Here is a 25804-nt window from a genome sequence, read left to right as displayed (position 1 = left end):
GCGTGCTACGTGTGTACAGAAAAATTAAAAGCGACCGTAATAATAATCTAAATAATTAGCGAATCGTTGACAAAATAAAGATTAATGAAACAACCAGAAATATGAAATAATGAAATGAGAATTATCATTCATCAAATATCAGGATAAAGGTCTTCGTCAGAAATATCAAGAGTAACAAACGTAGCTCTGTTACGTACCTTACAATTTATTCAACGACTTAAACACACGTATTTCGTCAAATATTCCCATAGTTCACCTTCGATTCGCGCGTCTCCACACACGGTATAATCTTTCCCAAATATGTAATCCACGCAACGACCGCAGTGTGACCGTTAAGTTTCCAGTAAATATTCTCCAAACACAGAATGAACGGTGGTAATTACCGTCAGCACGGAGAAACGCCAACTCTTCGCTCGTAGATTGGTCCACAGGTTATTCCGACTGGTGCCCTTCCGAATAAGAGAGCGGAAGCATTGACCCTACTACCTCAGGTGCAGCATCAGGTGCTCTAGCGCTTGGTAGGGAGTCAGGTACACGGGGAGGGAAAAGGTAGAGAGAGGGAGCAAGGGAGAGAGAGAGAGAGAGAGAGACAAGTAGAAGCGGATGGCTACGAAGCGACACAAGCAGCTAGCACGGCTGCAGTCTAAAATACGCTGGGTATTCGGTGGGGGTGTGCAGGTGGAAGAGAAGGTCGGAAGGTTACAAGAGCGCAGACGCCGACTGAAAGCATCGAGGATAGTACCCGGCACGGTGCCGAAGTACCGGACAGAGCTAGCTCGTCCGCAACGCTGTGTTCGTCTAGCAACGAGTCGGTCCACCTAGGACACGATCCACGTTCACCTGCTTCCTTCGACCGAACCTATCGAACGCATCATCGCCCGCTCGAACGTTCTTCCTGAACTCGTTGCGAGCAACCCATCCACCCGGCCGAATCAAATCACTGCACCGTCGAACACGAGTTACCGGCGGATCAACGAGGGGCCGCTTTCCCGCGCTCCGTATCTACACTCGGTTTTCACCTGTTAACCGAGCCATCGCGCTCTTCTTCTTTTCTCAGAAGCTTGCGTCCAGGTAAGTTCTTCGTACGGTGAATTTTCATACAAATTTTCGAAGGTGATTGTCGCGTTCGTGAAAGATAAGGAATAACACGCGGATCGTGTTCGATGAAGGTTTGAAACGAATTTTCAAAGAGGTCGGAAATGGGGGAGGGTGCGTGACCTGACACGCGGAAGATTCGTAAGGTACATACCTATGTCTCGGATTGCTTATCGTTGGAATTTTAAACGATATTTTACATCAAAATACCTATAGATTAAAATATTAGTTCAAATATATCGTTCAAGTACTTAAAAAATATTTGTTTTGCGGAGTATCAGCGTTGAATCGGAAAGAGGTTGCAAACATTAGAAAGTTTCGTCATAATTTCGATAGCATCGCTCTACGGGTTCCTTTAATAGTCTTTCCGCTGAAACGAGGTTCTCCGATTCATCGCATCGCTCGACAAACTACGTACATCAATGTACCCGCATAGGCGTCAGTGAAAACAGCCGGTGCTTTGACCGGCTGGTCTGTGCTGGAAACATTCTCAAACTCCTCTGGGCAACATGTGAATTACCTAAGCTTCGTGAAATATTAAATCGCAACCATTGTATTTGCTGAGAAACTCCAACGAATCTTAATGAAACTTCCATAGACCTCGAAACGTCAGGTCTTGCCTACAGGGAAACGACAATTCTCCTATAAAACTGTTATTCACGAAACATTTTCATAAAACAGTGACTCGTTGATTCGATTACTTTCGTATTAGGAGCAACTGCTGGACAAGTTGGAGAACAGCTACGTGTATCTGATGCGATATTAACGCTGTCGCATCCGATATTGTGGATCATGCATTCTCGTTACGTCACTTGACGCGATGTAACCTCTAATCTTCCTACGCAGATTTTCACAGATACACCTGCGTATTGAAACGACGTGGTTGAGACAACCTGAATTTCGATTAAAACCTAATGAAAGTTTCTCGTATCGAAGTACATATCTTTCCGCTCGGAGGCGGATTTCCATCAACGGTTGGTTATCTCATCAGCGCTTCAATTTCGGTTCGTTCTTTTCATTGCAACGCTCTCGATTCATTCTCCCAAAATAACGAGAACGATGAACGAAGGAGAGCTTGTCGCTTCTGTGTATCAAGGAACGAAATTAATGTAAGACGGGAAAGTCGGTAAACATCCCATTGGTCCCTCGAAAACTCTATTTACAGATATAGCTTCCATCGCGATAAGGTGCGAGCGCGAGACACTATGCTTTCTAGTTGCTTTAATAACGATCCGACTTCCATTTATTGCCTACAAAGCGGCTGTAAATTTCATCGTTATTAAACCCATTGCACACGTAGTCTGTCTGAAGAACTCCTTTGAGTTTTCTCTTGATCGTAGTCTGATTAAAATCTCAGCTTTCCGAAAGTAATTTGCCTATTAAACGTGAGTTTGTAGTTCGTACTTCGCATTCCCTTCTCCTGAAACGACACGAAGAAACACATACGAATTTCGATACAACGTAGCAGGTTATCGGCATATCCCACGTCGATGTTTCCTTGTTCCCTTTCGGCTTTATCTGTGCAACTGTTCCGTCAGGTGTCGGAAATGGCGCGGTAGATTGCGCCATTTACCAAAGTCCTTTCAGACCGCGACTCCAGCAGAATCCCCGCGAACGCACGCGTGCCACTTTTAACGACACGTACTTCGCCCATCGTTGTTCGATTTCATACAATAGATTCACGAGCATCCTCGTTTCGTTTTGAATGATAGATGTGCAAGCAACGGGAATATTTATGGCCGAGAACCGTATTTTAGGTCAGGTTTCATATCAATCGAAGTTCTCTAGAAAAATGATCCACATTTGCGGGTTCTTTAAAAGCAATTTCCATTTTACCATGACAAGATCAATTGCCGTTTTTTACCAACGTTTTGGGTTTCAGACTGATTTCGTTGTTCCATAAACATGGCATTGAACTATGATCGCGATGTCGCGAAAAAATGGCGATCTCGAAATGTGATTTTGTCAAAAAGTGGAACATGCGGGAAACATGTCACGTGTTGCTATAAACTTTCGCGTGAAAACATTGACAAAAGGTAGAAATTTACTTTTCTTTATTAAATTCATTACTTAGCTTCTTTTACGACCGCTCCATCTTACGAACGTCTCATGAAATCATATTATTCTCGAAAAAGGTTTTACAAAATTTTCTTAGACATCCAAAAAAGCTATTTTGATTATAAATTACGTACGTCCAAATAAGCAGAAAATGTTTAGGAATTTCTACCTGTTGTTCCTGGACAATGTACATTTCTTCCCGGATAAAATTGCACGGTGAAACAATATAAACTCTGCGCCCGAGAGCAGTCGCCTAACATGCAAATTCGCTGGATAATTCCAAGCTCACGTTTGCAAAAAGAGAATTACCCGCGGAAAATAGCTGTAAGAGCTATAAATAAGATTAAATTTAGAATCTGGGTAGTTGTTTTCAGCGAGCTCGACGATCGAGAACGTCGTATTTTGTTTGTTTTGTTTTCCAAAGTGTGGCTCGTGATCGCGATAGAACGCGATAATTAACTGTCAGGAAGTTTGGCAGAATATCGAAACTGCCCATTCGTTCCAAGTCTGAAAACACGACCGAAAAATTCATGGAAAGTTTTCGTACAATTATCGTGACGACTATTATCGCCTGGCCGGAACTCGAAACAAGTTTCTCGAGGACGACGAACATAGTGGATACGAGATAATACGTTTCACGGGTTTCTTATTCTAATTATGTTTATTCTACGACACTTTGAAGCTTTCCTGCGAATGGTAGCAACACGATTTCACGGTGTCTATGGTTAATGTTCTTTCTACCAAAATTAACGTATTTGTTGATCTCCGACTTTCATCAAGTAATGAAAATTTATCATATTTGATCATATACTCCGCCGGTCACAGGTATTGCCACATTCGCTAGTTACATTTAATGGAAAATTCTGAAAAAACTTTACCTCATTTAGGATCCACGAATTTGAACAACAGGGATGAATATCAAGAAATGGCAAATGTATTTGACCAGCAGGATATGTGTTCGATATGAAATACTTTGGAACTTTCTGATTCGCTTTGACCCATGTCATTACCATAGACATAAGCTAAAAATGCCAACTCGGATCCACAGCGAATACAATTAAAAATCGCACAGTGTTAAATAACAAAAATTTCGCTCCCATTGTTTTATAAAAGCTCGTCCTAATTTTGTTCTATTTCCAGCATCTCTTGCGATATATTCAGTGTGTGACTGGAATAACGTTGTTCGTTTTTACTCGCCGCAAATTAATTAGTTGACGGTTTAACGTTCGTCTACGCATTGTGTTCCTACTTATGCGCGTCGTGTCGCTCAACTACTCGGTGTCTCCCTTTGTCCGCGGTGGTGGTTTCGAGCAGATTTTACCCCATTCTCTGTTTCCCGTAACGACGCCTGGACTGAATAACTCCAGGCTATAGGTCCCAAGGCCTAGAGGCAAGAGGTCTCGTGTCACGAGCCGCAAACCGCGAAAGAGCACGCGCGAGAACGTGTCGAATACGCTTTCCTCGCTGCCAACTGCATCCTTCGCAAGTGTAATTCACCATTGCTGTGCAACCGTGTCGACAGTTGACCTGCATCACATTTAACTGCAACTTCATAGTTCATACAGAGTGTCCAAATTAAGTGATTTAATTTGAAGATATGCACCGTGGAAGATAGCGTAGAAAGCTTTTCTGTCCACGTCCTAAGTGTCGTATAAAACATTTTGAAATTACATTAGCGTAATAAGACAAGACTGCCATGATTACATCGGTATTCGAAACTAATCTGGTATTTACTGCAAATATATATTTTATAAAATTGTTATACTTGTTATACTTGTACATAATCGTTATACTGAACGTCTTGCGAGTTTTATATACATTGTTAGACTTGTTTCAAACTTTACCAATATAATCATGATGGCCGGGCTTGGTAACAATACTAATGAAATTTCGGAATGTTTCGGATAATACACACAATACATTTATGAAAGATGTGCAAAGTTGTTGAATATTTTTGCATTTCATTGAATATTGAGTATGTGTACATTGTAAATTTAGAACTCGAAATTACTTCGCGAGTGTAATATAAATTTCCTGAAATAAAGTATTTAATTTAGACATACGTACTGATCTTATTGTCGGAGATCTAAATTGTAAATTATATGTTCAAAGGAGATTACATGTGATTCGTGCGACAGATTGAAGCTTTGATTATGACACCATGGTGCGTCATTGTGCATTTCGGTGTCACTACTTTGATATTCAATTATTCAACGTAGGTATAGGAATTACGCGATACGTAATCTTTCAGGATAAGCGCATTAATTGGATCGAGCTAACCGATGATATATTCATAGGTTTTCGCGAGACATCTGTTGCATCCGAGTGAAGCGACGATGTCCTATAATGATCGCGGCAAATTGTAACGAGGTTAGATCTTGGTTCAGGTAACATCATTCTGGTACATAGCTCATTCCAGCTGATATTACACAATGATCGTTTCGGCAAATTGCATTTGCTGCAAGGCAAGGTGACAAACGATAAAGGTTAGAGCATTGGTCAATAACTGGCCGTGTAAATTAAACGCGCAAGCAGCGACAACGCACGCGAATATCTCATTTATACGATACGTATTATATAATATTCTTTATTATAACGCACAATGTCAGAATATTATATACGATTTTGATTTATGATCATGTAATATTCTTACGTTCAAAAACTCTTAAACATAAATCTACGAATATTTCGATTTGAGTACTGCGAAGGATCTAATTGCATTCACCCTTTGCATGTTCGTGCGCCATTAAGAACGAGCAACTCTATTAACGTCTGTATATCTTTATATTTAGCAAGAGTTCCATACCTTCCCAAAGGTCTCGGATAAGTTTGCACCCTTCATTTATCACCAGGGAATCTGCTAAATTATTTATCGCAGCAACTTCTTTTATATAACTTCGTAAAAGGAACTACCGTGGATTTAAATAAGAACACCTCAAGATCTTAAGATCTGAACAGAAAAAACCGAACATCTTTCCCACTAACTCACGACTTCTAGCACTTTAAACTCCGTACACGTTCTCTTACTATTTCTAAGGTACTATGAAAATAGAGGTAATTAGTTTCGCGCCAGGCAAACCGCATTCTACTCGACTGCGACCCGAAACGTGGTTAAACAATAACAACAGTATACAATTCGAATTCGTGGAATATTGTTCGCAACAGTAACGATTAATTGCGATTCGGTCGCATCAACCCGGAACAATAAGTCCGTGAAACACGGTTCGTTGAGGACGCTGTCGTCGGGAAACAGTTGTGAGAGCGACTCGGCAAGGACAGCGAGCGGACGCCTTTCTAACCATAAACCCACAGGATGTACGTGCACGACCAATTAACGTTGCACGCTAGACGCAACGAAACGAGGGATGAGGGGACCACTATCGATAATAATGTTTAACTTCGTGCACTCTACGCGCGGACACTGCTATCGATTGCACGGAGCAACATGACGACGAAAAGATAGGACTTGGGAGGAGATAGAAGGCCATACAGATCGATTTACCTCTGATCTCTGTGGGCGTAAAAAGAGTTTCATGATCTTATGAGACTTATTGAAATACGAAATGTGGTTTCTTTATTTGGTATAATCATCCACGATTATTACAGTTAGTTAACATTTATGCACTCGTAAGGTGTTAGAATCATACGACTGGTCGTCCCATTCCATTACAATTCAGAATGCTTCGTTGCATATGATTCTATTAAGCCACTAAACGGGGGAAAAGAAGTTACATAGCTGGTCATTTATATTGTAAATCCTTTGAAAATAATGATTTCTTTGTTCAGCGATTTCTTCTTTTTTTTTTCTTTTTTTTTTTTTTAGATGTTCTTTCAATTCTATTAAAAGTGAATTCTCTATATCACATTTACATTTGCAAAGACTGGAAAATGGATTTAATCGAAATTGCTTTGTCTCTATGAATTTTTTGAAAGAAGGAACGATGTTGATTCATTCTGGAACCGGTTTAAAAGACCGAATTACAAATTGAGAATTAGAACGTTGCCTCGGTATAGCGGATCGAATTTTACTTTGGATCGCGGATTAGGTACCGCTCGAGAAAATTTACTTAGGGTCGGTATACGGTTTATCAATCGATTCCTGTGTACTTTTCGAAAGAAAAGTAGTTGGGAAGGATGGCTCGCCACCAAAACCAACGAATTTTGGCCGACTGAGAAATTAGATTTTCGTTGAATGGATAACATTTTGGTCGGTGAATACTCGCAGAAATTTACTTAGGACGGGCGCGGCGATCCAGCGAATGCATAAAATATACGAACTAGGTAAGGGGTTTCGCGTTAAAAAGAATAATGTCTTTCTCCCTTTGCCCGTCGCATGTTAGGGCGATATCGTCGCGTTAGAAAAATAATTATGGTACGATGGTTACGGCAGATATCTAATTTCTCCTGCGGTTAGCCACGGATGTGACTAGTATTTCGCCAACTAAGCAGTAGATATACCACCTATTCGTGTAGCCTAATACATATAGAGGAACGAATTTCGATGTCGAATATTTTCAATTTCCACGAAAATATCACATATTTTTACAAACGACGAAGCGTAGGAAGAATAGAGAATCAAATATTTTGAAAGAAGTAAAAATATGGATTTTCAGTAGAATCGCATTGAAAACTTGCAGTCGGATATTCGGAAATTGAAATCGCGTTTGCCGGATAATTCTTCTCCCACCTTTCATTTTTCATATCCTCGCTTCGCACTCTTGCATCGTTGCTTTCGAGCCGCTTCGAAAAAGATTGATCTGTCTCGCGGTTCTCGATTCTGTCTCCTTTGAACATCGATTCGCCGGGTTTGCCTGCTTCTCTACAACTTCAACCGGATAGATAGCGTGCTCCGCATCGGAAATTTCGCTGTTTCAAGATTGCAGATTCATCAGGAATACGTTATAAGGTTCGCGGCTTCGTTCCCCGTAGCTCTTGCATTTATCTGGTTCAGCTATTCGATTCGCATTATCCTCCTCTAGCCAGCTGCAGTTCGCTCCGACTTGCTCCTACAATCCGCTTTGATCCGCTAGAGCTCGCGTATACCCGCTCCAACTATCTTCTACTCGCGTGATTCCGCTCTGAGTAACTTCGTAACGACGCGAGCCGTGAATCGAAAGAAATCGCGTAAGAACTTGCGCTTGAGGACAGCGTTGCTCCAAACGAGGCAATTTGATAGAACGAGAAGGCAAGAAAACCAACTGAGATGAACTCTGGCTGAGACAGGAAGAAGAAAGTGTTTCTTGCAACGCGATAATAATTGCTCGATAATCGCGCCACTTTTTCCAACCATGTATCTCTAGTTTAATTATAGCACCGCCGGAGACACAAGATTAATTTCGCGCCGCGCACCTTCTATTATTACAGCGAGTGTTGCGTGATCCACTTTCGCGCCGCAGACTTTGTAACAACTTATAAGTGAGGTTCATCGGTAACAATTTTTTTAATTGAAACTTGCGCCGGTCTATCCCGAGAGTACGCAACTTGTTAGAAGTGTAAATCAATCGTATCTCTACCTTACAATTCACAGGGTGACATGAAATGGCAACGCAATTTTCCAACTTCTTTCTTTTCTGGGTGTATAATCTTCATTCTCGGAGGTTCCTAAATACGGCTCCAAGCAATTAAGTAACTACGTTCTTCAAATAGGGACGATGATTAAACCGAGGATGCCATTTTTTCTTTTTTTTTTTTTTTTTTTATAACATTCTTAATCCGTGCGGTTAAATCTCTCAAAATATCCGGTTAATGGCGTCATATCCGTTATAGGCAGGAGGAAAAAATTCCACAACGACATAACGAATTAACGATTTAGCGATTTAATTATCAGTCAGTTTGTGTTTAATTAACGCGCGAACTGATAAATCATTCATGTACGAACATCGACGAAAAAAATAAACGTGCAAAAAATCATTCGGCATAATGGAACAATAGATTCTATTTCCACGTAGAAAGATACGGCGTAAAATACCCGACTGTTTTCACGCGACGTTAGCGACGTTTCATAACGCTACGACGAAATTCAAGCCGGAAATTCGCTCAATGAGAAATCGCTTTTGAATCAACGCGACAGCGAACGATTTGTCGTGCGGCAGCTGTTGAAACTTTGTCAGTGAAGAATGATCGCGTTATACGGATTCTCGCCTTTTTTCATTTCCTAGCCGTTTAATCTTTCAACACAGAATAACAACGAGATAAAGACTCTTTAAACGTAGTTTTATAAGCATTCATGAAAATGGTCATGGAAATGGTCACGTCGATTTAAAGAATCGAGTGCCAAACATCGAAACATTTTTGGACTCGTTTTTGATTACGCAGTTTTTCTAAGAAAACCGCCTGAAGAAACGGCTAATCAACAGGTAATTAACCTGAAAATCTTCTCTATCGTAGCTTTACAATCGGTAAAATACGATCACGAGGCGCAAAGACATAGCGGAAGTTCCACGACGTTGCAAAGTTTCGGAAATATCAGGCAGCGGTTTGTGTCCCGCGAGAAGCTCTTACGTCGATTGCTCGAGGAACTCGTCCGTGAATGGGTCGATTTTTGAATTTACGACGGGCTTTGCGGCGCCTTCTTCTCTTAGCATCGCGAATTATTCGGCCAATGGAACGATATAACGAACGATAATCGGGAAAATACTTTTCATGCACCTTCCAATTATTCTCCGATCCAACTTCAGACGTAGAGAAGAAACATTGGTCAAATTTTCGTTGCCATTTTGTGACCAATCACGTTAACCTTGTGAATAGGCTTTCCGTGATACAGCTAATTCAAAAGATCCAACGAAGAAAGAAGTTTTCTTTTACGATTTAGAATCTTGTAATCGTTTTTATTCGATAGAAGAGATTTCTGTTTGTTTGACTTTTTGTGTAACTATCTTTTTTACCGTTGCGAGTAAACTGGTATTTTACTAGCGTGAGGCATACGTACTATACAAGTAATACTATTTTTTAGTACAACTGTTGTTTTTCCTAGCATGGCAATTATCTGCTCGTTTTAGCTGTAGGCGAAGTTTTGGATCAAAAGTACATATTTGTGCCTGCTGATATAAACTGTAACGTAGTGTCATAGAGCGTTACAAGATCTCGTTAGCAGGAAATATTTCACGCCATACTACGTTAGGATTAAATGTTTCTTAGTATCGTGAAATAACTGGCTGGACGTTTGCTAGGTATTCGTCTCTTTTTTACGGTTCTCGTATCCGAGGCTTACTGTTTTGCGCGATGAATGGCTGCATCGCGATAAACCGGGCGTCTATCGGCTGGGATTAATAACTCTTTGATGACGTGTAACTGGATACACAGATATCGATAAGTAGGGAAAATTCGATTTTACCCGGCTTCCAAAGAAACGTTCAATATCTGGTAAAGATGGGTTGATAGTCGGATTAAAATTTCATTTTCACCCGCGAATGGGGCAAGGGAAAGGTTAACAGATTGTATCGAATGTATAAGAATCGATAGCGCGTGCTGTAATATCCTGCCCAGATAAATAACGTTGTTCTGGTTCATGCTTTCAACGCATATATTCATTGAGCAAAGTACAATTTACAATTTCGCGGTACTAAACCGCGAAAATTTGAATGGATATGGTACCCCGTCGTATTTACATTCTCGTTGCGAGCCTGCTTTAAGTTTTAAACAACCAAGTACACGTGTACCTGGCGAATGAACATTGGAATTTGAATTACTTTCGACTCGATAGCGCGTAAGCTTCAGCGGCAGGATCAATTTATATAGTTTCCGAAGATTCCATCCGATTTAAACGAGCGATAATGTAGTGGAAAGTACAATGCCACGATGGTGCACTAGAAGATAAACTCTTCTGCGTGTAAATCGTTAAGCCGCTAAGAAGACTCTCTAAATGAGAAGAACGTCCGTAACGGAGATTTCTCTCCTTCCGAAAAGATAAAGTCATATTAAACGGCGGGCCTTAATAGGAAAATTTGGTACACGAAGTACTTGGCTGGAAGTAAACCACTAAAACGAAACTCCGTGAATTTCCCACCGTTCCACATGCCGAAGTTTGAATTACTTATCCTAGCAATTTATTACTCTGGCAATTTGCAAATTAACGCGACACGGATTTAATACGTTGTTGATTATGTTCGCTTTATTTTCACTCGATGAATATTACATTAATGCGATAAATAATTGCACGATTCAGTAATCACTTTAACACGTTATTATATTTGAAAATATCTCTCCGATTTTTGCCAATCTTACGAGTTATTATTTGCCTCTCGAATGTTTAATCGATAATAACATTACTGGCCTAACTAAACATAATTCGCCAAACGCGCCACAATTTGAACACATAAACGAAATTACACGGGGACATCATCGTTTAATACAAAATCGATCAGACATCCCCACAGAAGATGACAAACTGTACTATACAAATTGCGTTCGTTGTATGCAATCTCATCTCGATCAGTAAACGCTTCAATCTCCGATCGCGCAAATGCACGTCGAAATCCACTGAAATCTTTAATCGAAACCGATATTATTTCCGCCAAATTCTCCGTCAACTCGTAGCGCTACACTCCATAATCGACTATCAATACGAATTAAAAAAAAAAAAAAAAAGAAAAGTGATCTACGTTCAGTTTAATGCCCGTTTGAAAATTAATCCCACGGAACAAGTGCGTTAAACGGATTGTTTCCACATGGCTAAAAAATCAATTTTTTATGAAAGCTTTTCAATTATAACCCGTATGAATGATCGCGCGATAACTCGTGCAAATTATTTTTTAACAAACTTTTAACTCGGTCGATTTTTGTATGAAATATTATTCACGGCTGATGAATCTTGTTCTCGCGAACTGCGATCGTTTGTCTGGAATATCGATGAGGGATGTTTATCGTGACGTAACAGTGAACGAAATTTTTCTGCTTATTCGGCAGACTTTTCGAGAGAAAACATCGTTGAATAAATTTCGCGTGGCAAGAGAAAAAGACATCCTACGGGCAAGGAATTTGCAGACGCTAAGCGAAGAATAGAACGTTCGACGATTTCTCTCGTACAATGGATTTCGCGTGTCGCAGAAGATTGCACGGTTTATCTTCCTCCGTACATTCTGTCCACCCAAACGAACCCACCGGTCGATCTTCATCGAACTTTAAAAAGATATTCTCGCCACGGTGGTTTCACCGCCTCATTTGTATTTGTAGCCCATTCTCTATCTTCGATCGTGGTTTATTTCCTCTCTGACATTGTTTCGCCACAAAATACCGACTATAACGCGGCAATTTTTCTCCGGTTCCTTCGTCATCCTATTTTCGAAGCTACTTTGCCATGTTTTGCGTCGATATCAGAAAACTCGCGAACGATATTCGAAAAAGCTATAAAGTAATGTCGTTGGCTTCCGACAACTAATTCCATTGCGAAGTTCTTGACTCGATGAAATCGTTAAACCTACAGAACAATGTTTAAAGTGTAAACGATACAAATTCGTAAACGCGAGTTCCGAGGATTTTCGTGTCACGGTCGAACTTCACATTCAACTCACGATCTCTTCATTGTTTACTCTCGAAAGCGGATTTTGTCGCGAGAAATCGTTTGCCCCGGTCGCATCCCGCCTCTACTCCACTGGAATATTGCTGTCCCAACTCACGATTCGGTTTGCATTTCCGTACTTCTTTCGTTGACCCCGATTCTTCGTATTCGACGTAACGCCTCTGCGCATCAAGACCAAGACACGGTCTCCACGAACCAAACGAACGTGGAAATTGAAATCGATCGGATTTGTGTGCGAGAGTCGAACGCACGGGACCGATCAGAACCCGGCACTGGCGCCGTGGAGAAATGAATTATGGAAAGTAGACATTAAGATTCACGTTATCGCGAGAACTTGTACTCAAGCTGCACAAGGGAATTAAAGTTTGCTTCATTGTTAATCGAAGCAAGCGGATATTAAAAGTCGTGGGAAGAAAAATTGAATAGAATCTGAGACGCGTCTTTGTGAAATTACTTTTTTACTGTATTATTAAATTACCTAATAATGTCGCCAACGAGCTATCCGATAAAGAGAAAATAATTTTATCAAATCTGCAGACTTTCTCACGATGAAACTCGTAAATGAAATCGATCATTCTTCGATGAACCCTTTTCGAATACGAGCTGTAAAAATAGAAGAGTAAAATTCAGACTTAAAATTGAAACAAGCACGTATTTTGTAATAAACGTTACAGTTAATGTCGAGAAAAATATCACGAATTCCGCTCGACTACGTGTAATTGTCCTCGTGAGTGGACAGCTCGTCATCGTTATAATTGTAACCCTTCGTGGAAACGACGCGTATATTACGATGCTGTTTCGAAGTTTCACAGGTCGACACCCTTTAACGAGCGGTTGGCGCCGTGTTTTTTTAATGAGATACGATTTTTTCCCCGACTTATCACAAGGAAAGAGGCCATAGTCGATGTAAAGAGACGCTCGACTAACCCCGTAATGATATTTGAAATTTATGCGTCGTTGCGAGCTGCTTCACCACTTATCGAGCATCGCGTCGCCTGCGTTATCGCGGCTTAACCCAAATACGCGGTAACAAGTGTCACGTGCGTTCTCCTGTGTCTACATTGGAACACAGATGCGACATATTGTTTAACAAACGTTCGTCTCTACCGCGAGCCACGTGTTTCTACCTCGTAAAACAATTTTCCTGATGTAAGTATCGAACGTCATGGGATGGAGACTTTTGAAATTACGTGGACAAACTCGAGGGAATCGAAAGGATCTAGGCAGAGGAGAAATGGCTGGGATTCTAGCCTGCTTTTTTCCCTCTGTAATTTAATCAATGTTATTGGCAGACCTAGAATTTCGAGTGGTCGACATCAGTCGGTCGGATTTCGATTCTTGTATCTGAACGAAAGATCAGCTGGAATAAAATCGAGTCGAGGAATTCTCGAATTCTCGTTTTATGCTCTGAAACGTTTCAAAGGAAATGCTTAGTATCGGATTAAAAAGAGAACAAACAGTTCTTTCTTATTTTACTCAAACTTAAATCGGGCCGAAAATGATCGAAAGAAGACAGCAGGGTTAAACGATACAGACAAAAGTTCCTTTTTAAGACAGAAAGTTGTATAAAAGAAAGAAAACTTTGTGCGGAATAATCGATGCTTTTAAATTCAGTTCAAAGAAGATTACACATGAGCGCAAGAATCTCGAGATAAATCACGAACTCGAGATAAGAGACACTTTTCTATTTCACTTAACATGAATATAAAAGTTCCTCGAGATCGTTGCAGAAGATACAAATGGAAGATTTGCCAAAACTAGGCGATGCAAGCTCACGAGAGAGCGATTCAAGCGGGCGTTCAAGCGTATTATTAGGCCAATAGTCTAGTCTAGGTATACCGATGGAGCGACAGTGGTATTAAGAGAATCTTCGCGATTAGTATGAGAACTACTGACCTCTTTGAAACTCTCGAAGATCGGGATTAGTTTATATCCAAGTGTCTGCTGCTTTACAAATCCTCTGTTTATCTGTGCCGATGCACTTCTGCGATTTTACCAAATTAATCGGTAATCAAAGATCCGATATTCATGTTATATTTATACGTTAACCTTTAGTATATTTTAAGGTGCTATATGTAAACGACAGAATAAAATAATAGCAAATGACAGAGTAAATGTCAGATATATATTTTTAGCAATTTTTCTATGCATCTTGTTATTAAATAGTTCTAACCTATGAGAAAGATCAGTTATAAAAATTTTTGCAAACAAGTAGAGAAGTTCCGCATCACCTCCGAGCGATACGTTTCTATGCACAACTATTTTCAATGATTAGATAATAAATTTACATCGTATCGTAATAGATTAATAAAACTATTCAGACAATATCTATATTTAAAGATAGACCAAAGGGCTAGGTACATTGTCAGTTACTGTTTGTTATTTTCCTTCCCAGAGACTATACTTAAATGTCAAGAGATAAAAATAGAAACTATAGGACTCATAACATGACGAATAAGATCGAAGATTTCTGGTAGAATGTCCATCAGACTCGACAGAAACATTCGTGCGATAAAAATATTATACCAAGAAGACTTCTACCTTAGTATACAAAGGGTTAATTGCGATGTCTGGCGATAGGAAGCAAGGAAAACATCAATTTGAACCAATTTCGCCAATCTCACGTATTCGTAAGTTTGTGTATTTCAATACCACGAATCAACACAGTACGAGAACCTATCAAAAGCTCATCTTCAAGGGTTACGGAGAGAAAACGAATTTCTTCTTTATGTCCCTACTTGTTCTAACAATCTTTCGTTTCTTCGAAACTGTCTTACGGGACGGGAGGGAACGTCGAATCACTCGAGGAGAAACCTTTTCTATGGGCGTTGATGGGAAGGAACAGTATTTACCATCGCGTCGAATCTCGTGACAGAATCTACGGTTCTCCTAGAATCGAGAAAACATGTCGTTTCTGCTATTTGTCAGTGCCAAGCGGGAGATGAATTTTTGGTGGTTCGATTTATCCATCGGGTTAACGTTTATAAATCGCAATGTTCTGAAAGGAACGTTCCTCCACAATGGTGCGAGCAGAGATTTCGTTTTGGAGATAATTCCTGATAAGAAATCGATCTTGATGACGTACGAGAATGTCTTTTTGAAACATTAAACTCTGTTTTGAAACGATAAAGAAGTTAGCAAAAAGGAATAAGAGGGCAGTGTATCGATGCTCAAGAAGAAGAAGAAGCGACTCATCCATCAATCAGAAGTAACATATTTATCAATCTCCCTCGAAACATATGTCACTCGTCCAAAAAGTAGTTTTAAACCATCGTCGACGTCATTAGCATCGAACTGAGACGGCTTGCTTCAGCATCGACTAACTAAACAGGCCAACGAAACTAGAGCAATTGCTTTCCATCTTGTTAGAATACTTCCAGAATATGCAAGAAGCACGCGCGGATCTGGCTACGATCCTCGATACAATCCACAGCCCGAATCTCATGACAAACGTCGCGTTGTAAATTGCCGTGGCCGCTCGTAAACGCAACGATCACCAATAAACGCAACGGGACGATGATGCTCGTACCGAAAAAGCCTCGTAATTCATCGCGAATATCCTCGCTGTCGAAGAAGCGTCTCCTCAGTGGCGAAGAGGAAATACCGTTCGTACCATTAATGTTGTGTTCGACGACGCGGGCCGAGGGACGGCGGTGGCGTCAGCGACACCAAAACATCGACCAAAACCAGAGTAACGCCCTGAACGTCCCAGTTGGACCGAGTTCGGTCGAAGGCAATAGTAAATTTCTTGCGTGTCAAGATTGTAGAGGAAGACGGCTAGAGAGAGAAAGAGAGAAGGAAGGAGTACCAAGTATGTTTAGTGCTCCCAAAATGTCTCCGCTATCGAACAAACGCACGCATACATACATTCGTGTAGTCAACAGCGTGACTGACATTCACGTTTGTTTACTTACGAGCATACACCGATCGCTGTTGAGAAAATTGTGCGAGCAATGACGCGACGCGACCGCACATTTGTAAAGGTGTGGTCGACACACGCGTATCGCTCTGGCCACGTTTACATAACTTGTGCGTGTATTTTATTCAACATCGCACGAAACAAGGCCACAGGAAAGGACAAAGAGGCTTTCTCGAAGAAAGAAGTTACTTTTGTTAAGGGACTGTAATGGTATCTATAAAGCTGAACCTCGTTGAGAAATGGGAACGATAAACGCAACAACTTTCCATGACGCGTGTTCCGGAAGACGACGTTGACTAAAATAGTAGCCATCGTACGTCCGACCCGTAGTCAACAACCTCGTTGTCTTCGCGAAGAATGCTCCATTAATATCGCGGTTGTCCGGTACATTAAGGTCAACGAAAAGCAACGTGTCGTGGCTTTCGGAAGCTGGCCAACGGTTGGCAACGAACGCGCATAACTCATACACGATCTGGCCGGTTTCTCTCGAAACGTCCACCCTTCGTACGCGCACGGCATGTGTTCTGGATGATCAATGACGGCGAATGACGAGTGAATTTTGTTACCGAAGTTGACTGGATCGCGCAGAATGAAACACGAGCGACCGGTCAGGTTTCGATGCGTCGTTACGTGTACTCAAATACCGCCATATCATCGCGTCATACGGATACGTAGTACGTAGAGAGGGAGAGAGAAAGAGGGTGTGTGTACGCGCGCGGTGGAATCTAGTATTGGACGATAATCAGCCGACTATGTGTGTGGATATAGAATGGTTGTGAGGCGGTGAATGCGTGCACGAGGAAAGTGGAGCAACGACCGGGAAGTCAGTCGGAACTAGCCGGCTCCATGCTGTCGGGTTTCGTCGTATTGCACCGATCCAGTTCAGACGAGTTGGAGTAAGGGCGGTGAGTACGACGTCGCCAATGTCGACGAGCAAGAGGGGCGCGATTCCCTTTCGGTTTTGCTAGTTTTTCCCCCATAGACACGACTTTGGCGTCCCGTCGAGTCGGAAACTCTAGACACACGCCCCCTTCTTTCTTTATTTCTTCCTCTTTCTCCTCTCCTTTGCTCGCTCTATTTCTCGCTCTGTTTCTCCTTTATCGTCTTTCCTTATTTCGGCCCTCGACGAGCTCATTCTCTCTTCACTCTTCGACATCGCGTTACCAATATAAGAATATGTCACCGTAAGGATCGTCTCGCTTCCTCCACGAGTTACTTTCGAACGAATGCTTGAATTGAACGCCGTCGGACGTGGAATAAGCTAGCCAAGTCAGCACGAGGAAAATATCGTTCGAGGAAACGCGCTCCCGATGCCTTGACGGATCTTGTTATTCTTCGACCCCACGTGGTTCAACTTGTAATTTCACCGCCCTTGCTCTTCCTCTCTGTGTTTTTCCTCGCACACGCTGTGATTAATCGAACCGACCTCTCCGTATCCTCGTGAATATTCGTTTCCAGTGCTTCGCACAGAATAATTTATAGCCTTGTTATATAACGTTATGAATGATAATAAACTTTCAAAAATCATACTCTTCTACATTTCTCTAGATGCACGTTGCGCAATAATGGGTTTCCAGATAACAGCTATTTCGAATATTTTTATTAGTTTTCTTAATCAAATACTCAATTGGTTTCGTACGGTCAACGATAGTTTGTCAAAACACGTATCCACTGCAACCACAGATTAACATTCCTGAGTGTGCAAAACTGTGGCGAAGACGATCGTTCGAGTATCGATTATCGTGTAGCTTCACGGGAAGAGTCTTAGCTAGCCGATAAGTTGTCGCAAATTTGTTGCCATTATTCCGTAGTGTCTAATTCACGAGGTCGAGCAAGGTTGGCGAAGATATTTTCCGCCAGAGCTGCCGGGCCATTTATACCGTGTTTACGTGTGTCTGCGACCAGTAAATACCTTTATGACGGTAAATGGCGTGGGATTTTTAGACGGTCCTGTGAACGGCCAAACCTTTTTACGTTACATACAAATTTCCACTCAAGCGTTAACACACTCTAAACGAGGGATTCTATAGGCGCCGTACTCTCTTCGCTTCATATCTCGATCATTGTAAGAGGAAACGCGTTTGATTTGCAGTTTACGCTTTCCCTCGTTAATATTCATTGGATAAAACGTGGCGTCGCCGTGATGGAATCGTTTTAACTCGGATAATAAACGCGAGGTACGAGGTTCGAGAGAATCTTCTCGTGAGAAGTAGTCATCGATATAGTTACAATCAGAATGCTTATTATTATGCTACGAATATATTATGAATATACATGCGGAGCGTCGCAATTTTCTTAATTAAAAGGTCACTCGCTCGACTGAGAAGCAATTCGGTATAATGGGGAGCATTTTCATTTCTTGACAAAAAGTTGGTAATGAGGCCTTACTTCTTAGAAACCTTGGATCATCAGCAATTTCTTAAGACCTTTGTGGTCGCAGCGAAAATGTTAAAAGAGTTCGTAATTAGAACCATCGCCGAGAAAAGGAAGTCCTCGACTTCAACGTCGTTCGGACTGAACGAAAACAAATGAGATTCGAACGATAATTACAGCTGACTATAATTATAATCGTCAGAATTCGATGTAATCTCGACAATAAAACACGAAATATGTAATCGTGAAAAAATTTCCAGAAAGATCGTCCTTCTTTTTACTCTTTTAATTACTCTTATTGTTTGATGGAAGTTAACCTTCTCGAGGAAAAGTTTAAAAGGTCTGAAAGTTTAGTTCACTTGGGGAAACACTTTCCAGGAACGTGTGCTAAATGAAAGATAAATCGGTCCTGGGAATTAACCGGTACAGATCGGTACGAACCCTGAAGCGGAATTGAAATTACTCGTATGATTCGACAACGGAAAGCCCTTGGTTGCCCTCATGACCCGACGCGGGAACCCTACGTCGTAAATCACACGCAGCGAGAGGAAAAACCATAGAATAGATTCCACGTGGAAGAATCGATGTTCCATGGAACGTTCCCTTTCGAAACTTCTTTCTAAAGTACAGCCGTCTTCGAACTATCTTAACGCTCGACCCGCCATTTACTCTTCTTGAAATACAATTTCAACGACTTCCAGCACTTTATTCTTCCCTACGTTTCGGACGATTTGATATACCAAATTCGAATCTGGAAAAATTCGAGAATTCACTTGACGCGTTACGCGAAAATATTCTCGAGTTTTCTCCGAGCGTAAAAGCAAACTTTTTCATCTTGTAGTTACAAAAACGAGAGAGTATGATAAAAAAAAATACTCTTCAAGTCCAGAGAAAAATAGTATTCGCTATGTGTAGGAAAAAGTCCTTAAAAAAGTACAAGTTGGAAGATTATCATTTCGAAGATTTTAGTAGAAGGTTCAAGAGAAAATATAAGTAAAATATCGTTGGAACACCGTCAGAAATTTCTGAAAGAATTCGAGAAACGAAACATTCTTCGTAACTTTGAAAATACTAACTTTTTAATTAATATGCGTTATAAATTTTCTTCCTCCGTTTGATAAATCTATCTATTTATCTATCTTTAAAATTCTCAGCTCATTTATTTCACTGTCGTATATAATGTTTGAAACTAAATCTACCCATATAGGGAGAGAATCCGTGTTCTAACGAGGAAAGTCAATCCGACGCAGAGATGCACATGTAGTCGAGCGGTTGTCCGCGTTGCAAGTCGGATTCAACGTAAAGTCAATGTTAAATCGACACGACGTCCTTTATCGGAAAAAAGTCAAGTGACTTTTTCAGCGACCCGTTAACGCTGGCATTAACGCAGTCATTGAATTTAATTAATGTCAGAGCAGCGACGCGTCGTGCCATGACGACGCATGTCAATTTGATCGTTGCACGCCGCCCAAATCCTCCGCTTTTTGTTCCCAGCTGTGGCCCTCTCCCCTCTTTTACTCGATTCTGTACTAAAATGTATCGCGAAGGTCGACGAAACAACGGCGTTTAAGGTCTGTTCCGCTTATCCGCCATCATCGACTCGTTGGACAAATATATTTGCTCGGACGTGTTTGTCGAAAAAAACACGGAGTTAGAGTGTCAGATAAAAGGAGAAATACGTCCGTCAAATTGGAAATAAATCGTTGAGGACTTTATCGCGACGTGGTATGCCACTTGATAAACCGACACATCTACCCGCATTATTTTTATAGTTAATCTGAATATCGATCCGAAACGTATTACCCGCTTCCGCATAATTTTAGATTTTTGAACGATACCCGCACCGAATTGCGTCGTCGTTTCGATCGTCACTGTATTTCATCGATAAATTAAAATCGGGTCTCGTGTAAACTGGCTCAGGACTCCTACCATGCTCTTTCCGTGCATCTAAGACGAGGATTATGGTTGCAAATAGAAGAAAACAGAAGTCTAAGAGATACGAGAGCCTGAATCTACTTAGCTCGGATTATTTCGAAAAGCCGGGGATTTCGAGATGCATTTGATTACGCGAACAACGACGTAACGCTATCAGTCCGGATACTTCACGTTCACGTGACTTATTTCTACTTTCTGTTCGTTCAATTCCCCAGCTGTACGAAAGGATTCGTTCGTCTCCGGAAGGACAGTTGCAATCCTATCGAAAAACAGTATTTTAATTCCACGACGAAGACGTTGGATTCGAGTAAGAATGTCGAGGGGTGAAATATTCGGCCAAACGGAAATGAAACGGTTTCAAGTATCGTTTATCATGCGCGTTTCGTGCTAACGTTCCCGGTAATAAGCACGATTCTTGTTAGTGAAACGTTTCTAAAGATTCGTAGAACTATAACTGCTACCCTCCCTCGAGAGGGATATCGTTTCTCTACAGTTAAACAACAAATCGCAACGCGTATATTTGCGTTACCGATAGCCGCGGTTCTTAATTAATTAAACAGATTTTGACGCGACAGGTCGCTTCCTACAAAACGAAACTATACCGATCGACTTCGAACGCACCGCGATATGCCAGATTTGGAAATGTTTCGTATCGATGGAAATAAATTCTCGTGCAACCAGATTAAAAGTTAAACCGGCGGATCGATGGTTTACGAGGGTAATATCGCTGGAAATTGTTGATCAATACTAAGCGTCGATATCGGCTCGTCGAAGCTTTATGAAGCAATAAGCGCGAAGATTAAAACGTGCGCGGAGCACTGACCGAATCTCCTTTAACTCTTACCAATTCTATTCTTTTTCTAATTGACGTTAAAAGTAGATTCTCGATAAAAGTTTCAATTACCTTTTTGTTATATTTCACGAGTTTATAAAAACTGAAGTATACGCTCCGCAAGATAGATTGCGATAGTATTTAGAAAAGAGCTGTCAGAAATTAACGCGCCAAGAATTTTAACAAGTGGCTACTTTTAAGCGTAATTTATAATGGCTGCAGGGAAACAGGATGCACGGCATTTGCAAACAAAGCAGTGTGATCCTGCAGTGCGCCGTGAAATCCCTCCACCGTCTGCTTTTCTCGAGCTTGACTTTTCTTTAAAGCACGTCGGGTTCATTACTCATCTTTATCTATAGCCACACCACGGCAATAACCCATTAAAATTTTTAACGAAACAACAAAGCCATTCCCTGTATGAAACAACGTGGCACGTTAAAGGGATGTTAAAATACTTTCTCGCTGTAAAATGCCCGATAAAAATATTATTTCCTTCGTGGTAGCCAAAATCTCTATGTTTTCATGTCTTTAATACATTAAATGAAAACGTATGAAATGTCTTCTTTATCTAGATTACGTTAAGAATATCACTGTACATCATTTATACATTTATGTATTTATACGATAGACTGTGATAATTTGTCTGTGATATAATCTAACGAATAAAATTAAGCGTTAATTTATACTCTTGCGTATTTTTACTCGAAATACTGTCAGAAGCTTTATGGTATTCTCTCTGCAATAATATAATGGATACGTACAAAATTGAATTCATTTTCCTTTACGAATATAAATTTAATTACCTCGTGGCCAAAGTCATAGATAATATTAATATTGTATTTGAAGGAATTACTACTAACGAACATACTGTTCGTTTCCCAGACGCTGAGTCCTAAATTTTCAACATAGTTTTTTATTTCCTCTTAGCAATATTAATTTTCACAATAAACAGATATATAGATTTTACAATATCTAACACAATAATATTTTTCTACGATAGTATTAAAAACATAGTATTAAAAACATTATACACATCTCGATGGCACATATGTGTCAATTACAGCAACACAGTATTTTCATTGGTAAACTCGTTCTGATGAAAAACATATTTATCATAATAGAATAATACGAACATTTGATATATTACGACCTAATACAATATCGCGCTGATAATACGCCTGGTGTTGCACCGAACTCGAAAAGTACAATCAAAACAATCGGAGACGATATCAGCGAGGTTTTCACGTGGTTGCCTGGCAATTATCGTAACTGTCTATCGATCTACGAAGTCTTGTCCCCGTGCAAATACATACACAACAGGCACGTTATGTCGTGAAACACGCGTATCATTTATCCAGATGGGAAATTGCGTTACGCGACTGTGAACGTAAATAGTGGCAAGTTCACGTGTTTATTCACAGGGAATAAAGAATCGGTTGGACAAGATCAGAAAATGTCACCTACGCCGAGGAACAAAAGGTCACTTATGGTTGACTTACAGACTTTTTTTTTTTAAATAATGGAACGATTTTACGCGAATGAAATGCAAAGTTAAACGCGCATTTAACGCCGTTACGTTCTTTCAACCCAATTGCAGCTTTCCAACGGTAAAGAAACATCTGCAGTTCGAGCAAAATATACAAGAATTGTTACTGGCATGCGTAATTTCTTGTTTCAATTTTACGTTAAACGACTTCTTAAAAGATTACAAGTTTTTTCGCTTGTAAAATAAATAGAGATTAACAGGTCACAACAGAGTTAAGAAAATTTACAATCTATGTTTCGGATTGGAACCAATCGCAATATAAGTGGAAAAATTGGACAACCGCTAACGAATGTTCTTTCATTTCACGATATCCGTTCCCACCGAACTTCGTAGTTCGTTAAATATGGAAATAAGAAAGTTTCCGAAAGAATTTCAAATTACGCACTTCCTTCTGGGGAGGAGAATTCTCAATGCAGGAAAAATCGAGAAAAAAGAAGAAAGATTCGCGAAAAAGTTGTTAAATAAAGTACCATGGGGTAACAAAGTAGCGTCGAATGCGGCGAAGAACTTAAGACGACATCTACGGGTATAAATTCCGCGTATTCATAATTTCCATTAGAAAGTGCCTTGAACGAACGTTACGTATAAGCTGCGAGAGAATCAAGGCGAATAATTTTCTTGGCTGGTTGCGAATTAATAAGCCCACCATAAACCTATGTCCTAAAAGGATCCTCGTGTCTTAATGCCGGCTTATCACGCGCATAAAGGGTGAATCAGCTGAAACTAATCGTATTTAGTTACCGATCCACTCGAACGGAAATTATCCTAGGGGAATCGACGTTCAGATCCAACGCGATCTCTCGAAACCTGTTAACAGACGAGCACCCTTGCCCAATAAAGGCGTGAACGCTTCCTTCGAGTCGCTTAAAATTCGTTCCTTTCCTTAAATTTCTCATTCAAACCAACGTGACTCATCCCTCTTTAATTTCCTGGGAAGATTCTCCTGGAAATTACGGTTATGGGAATCGAAAGAAGTTAGCGGATTTCCAGTAATGAATTGGTTCGTACGGGTTTCCTCAATCGGGATTGTTGTAGCACGATTAAAGTCGCCAGGTCGATCGATACGATATTTGATACGTGTGACTCGCCCCACTTTATCAGAAGAGACGTGAACATCTATCTGCCTATCGTAGGTGGATCAATCGGTCGCGGTTGCTCCTATGGACTAGCTTTGTGCCAGCTGTTCGAAACTTTTAACCACATGCATACGCCGTGGAACGTACAGAGAGTGTCGCCCAACGTTAACTGTCTCCAGCGCCCATAAATTATGCAAACTAATTTTGAAAGTCACCGACGAAAGATAAAGGCAAATTATGGAATTAAATTTAACGTCGGCGTTATACGCGTCGGAGGCGTTTAAAGAGATTTCTTGGAGAGCAACTCCGTTGATACACAATGCAAAAGAGATGATCTGTAACGTAATAACGAACGGTATATCGGCCTCTCTCTTGCGACTTTCGCGTTCGTCGTTCCATGAGAGAACCATAATTTTGCGTGAATGATACGACGCTGGATGTCAGGACGCGATAGACCTTGGACTTCATTGAACGCCGCGTGACTTTCCTATCGATCGGCGCAATATTTTGTTCGTAATTCCTCGAAATCATAAGAAAGTGATACATCATCGTTAAAACGTTAGCCTTCGTTAAAACGAGAATTAGCCTTTATCAAATCTTTTCTTCTTCGTATATCGAACGTTTTCATGATGTTTGTTTTATAGGCATACCTCTGCACAAATGATGAAAGGTCGGCATCAATTTCGTCGTCGTTTTAGTCTACAACCGTCATCGTTGAAAGAGGGCCAAGAAGATGGAACGACGAAAAACATTAGGTAAGAAGATTTATACTTTTCAAGCGTCTCGAAATCTATCTTATTCGCGCTCGAAAATCCTTCGCCTCGACAAGAAAAGGAGAATCTTCCTTTTCTTGCCCCTAAGGTACTTCTATCCATATTCTTCGTGCTCCTCTGTTTCCCCTTGTTTCACAGAGAACGAAGCTACGCTGCTTTTACAAGCGTCGACTGATTTCCTTCCTGCATTCGCGGAATATACTATCGCCGCTAATACGAAACAAACGAAAGAATTACACGAACCCATGGGAAAGAACAAAACGATTTACGGGTGAAAGTGCATTTTCCATCGTTCTCGAAACGAATTCCAAGCATCAACCATTCTTTTCTGCTCTTTTTCCTCTTCTTCTTCGCTCCCCTTCCTTCCTCTTCGATCCCCTGACCTCCTCTTGACTCGCTCTTAAGCTAGGTCGAGCTTTAATTTTGTGGCTAGTCTTCGCAAAAAGGGAAGCTCGCGCTCTTCTCCTTTGTACGCTCGGTAATAACCGCGTCTGACTTCTACTCGTAATAAGCGTGGATGATTACGGAGATACTTAGGAACAGTTGTTATCTGGTGCATGCAAAAGCGCCGGTGCACCACCTCCGCTTGCATGCTCTATACACAGCAGATATTCCGGGGACTAATAGCGACTTAAATTCAAGACAGCTCCTATACAAAACGTATATTCAATAACGCGTGG

The 25804-nt window shown here is 40.8% G+C and overlaps 1 protein-coding gene across 3 annotated transcripts in view; it reads left to right on the top strand.

Moving 5' to 3' along the window:
* The first annotated feature begins 757 nt into the window (after window positions 1-757).
* LOC138179829 (ras-related protein Rap-1) overlaps window positions 758-25804 on the top strand; it is a 28496-nt gene continuing 3449 nt past the window's right edge. The window contains exons 1-3 of one of the 3 annotated variants that reach the window (XM_069112987.1): window positions 16643-16799; window positions 17358-17494; window positions 24996-25106. In XM_069112987.1, coding sequence (XP_068969088.1) covers window positions 25012-25106 — 95 coding nt within the window. In that variant the 5' untranslated portion in view covers window positions 16643-16799; window positions 17358-17494; window positions 24996-25011. Of the gene's footprint in view, window positions 1072-16640; window positions 16800-17357; window positions 17495-24995; window positions 25107-25804 lie in introns of those variants that run through there. The other 2 variants (XM_069112989.1, XM_069112988.1) reach the window with 2 other exon arrangements.

Source organism: Bombus flavifrons, chromosome 5 (assembly GCF_040668555.2).
Source record: "Bombus flavifrons isolate JBK064 chromosome 5, iyBomFlav1_principal, whole genome shotgun sequence".
Lineage (NCBI taxonomy): Eukaryota > Metazoa > Arthropoda > Insecta > Hymenoptera > Apidae > Bombus > Bombus flavifrons.
This window is presented reverse-complemented; position numbering and strand designations above follow the sequence as displayed.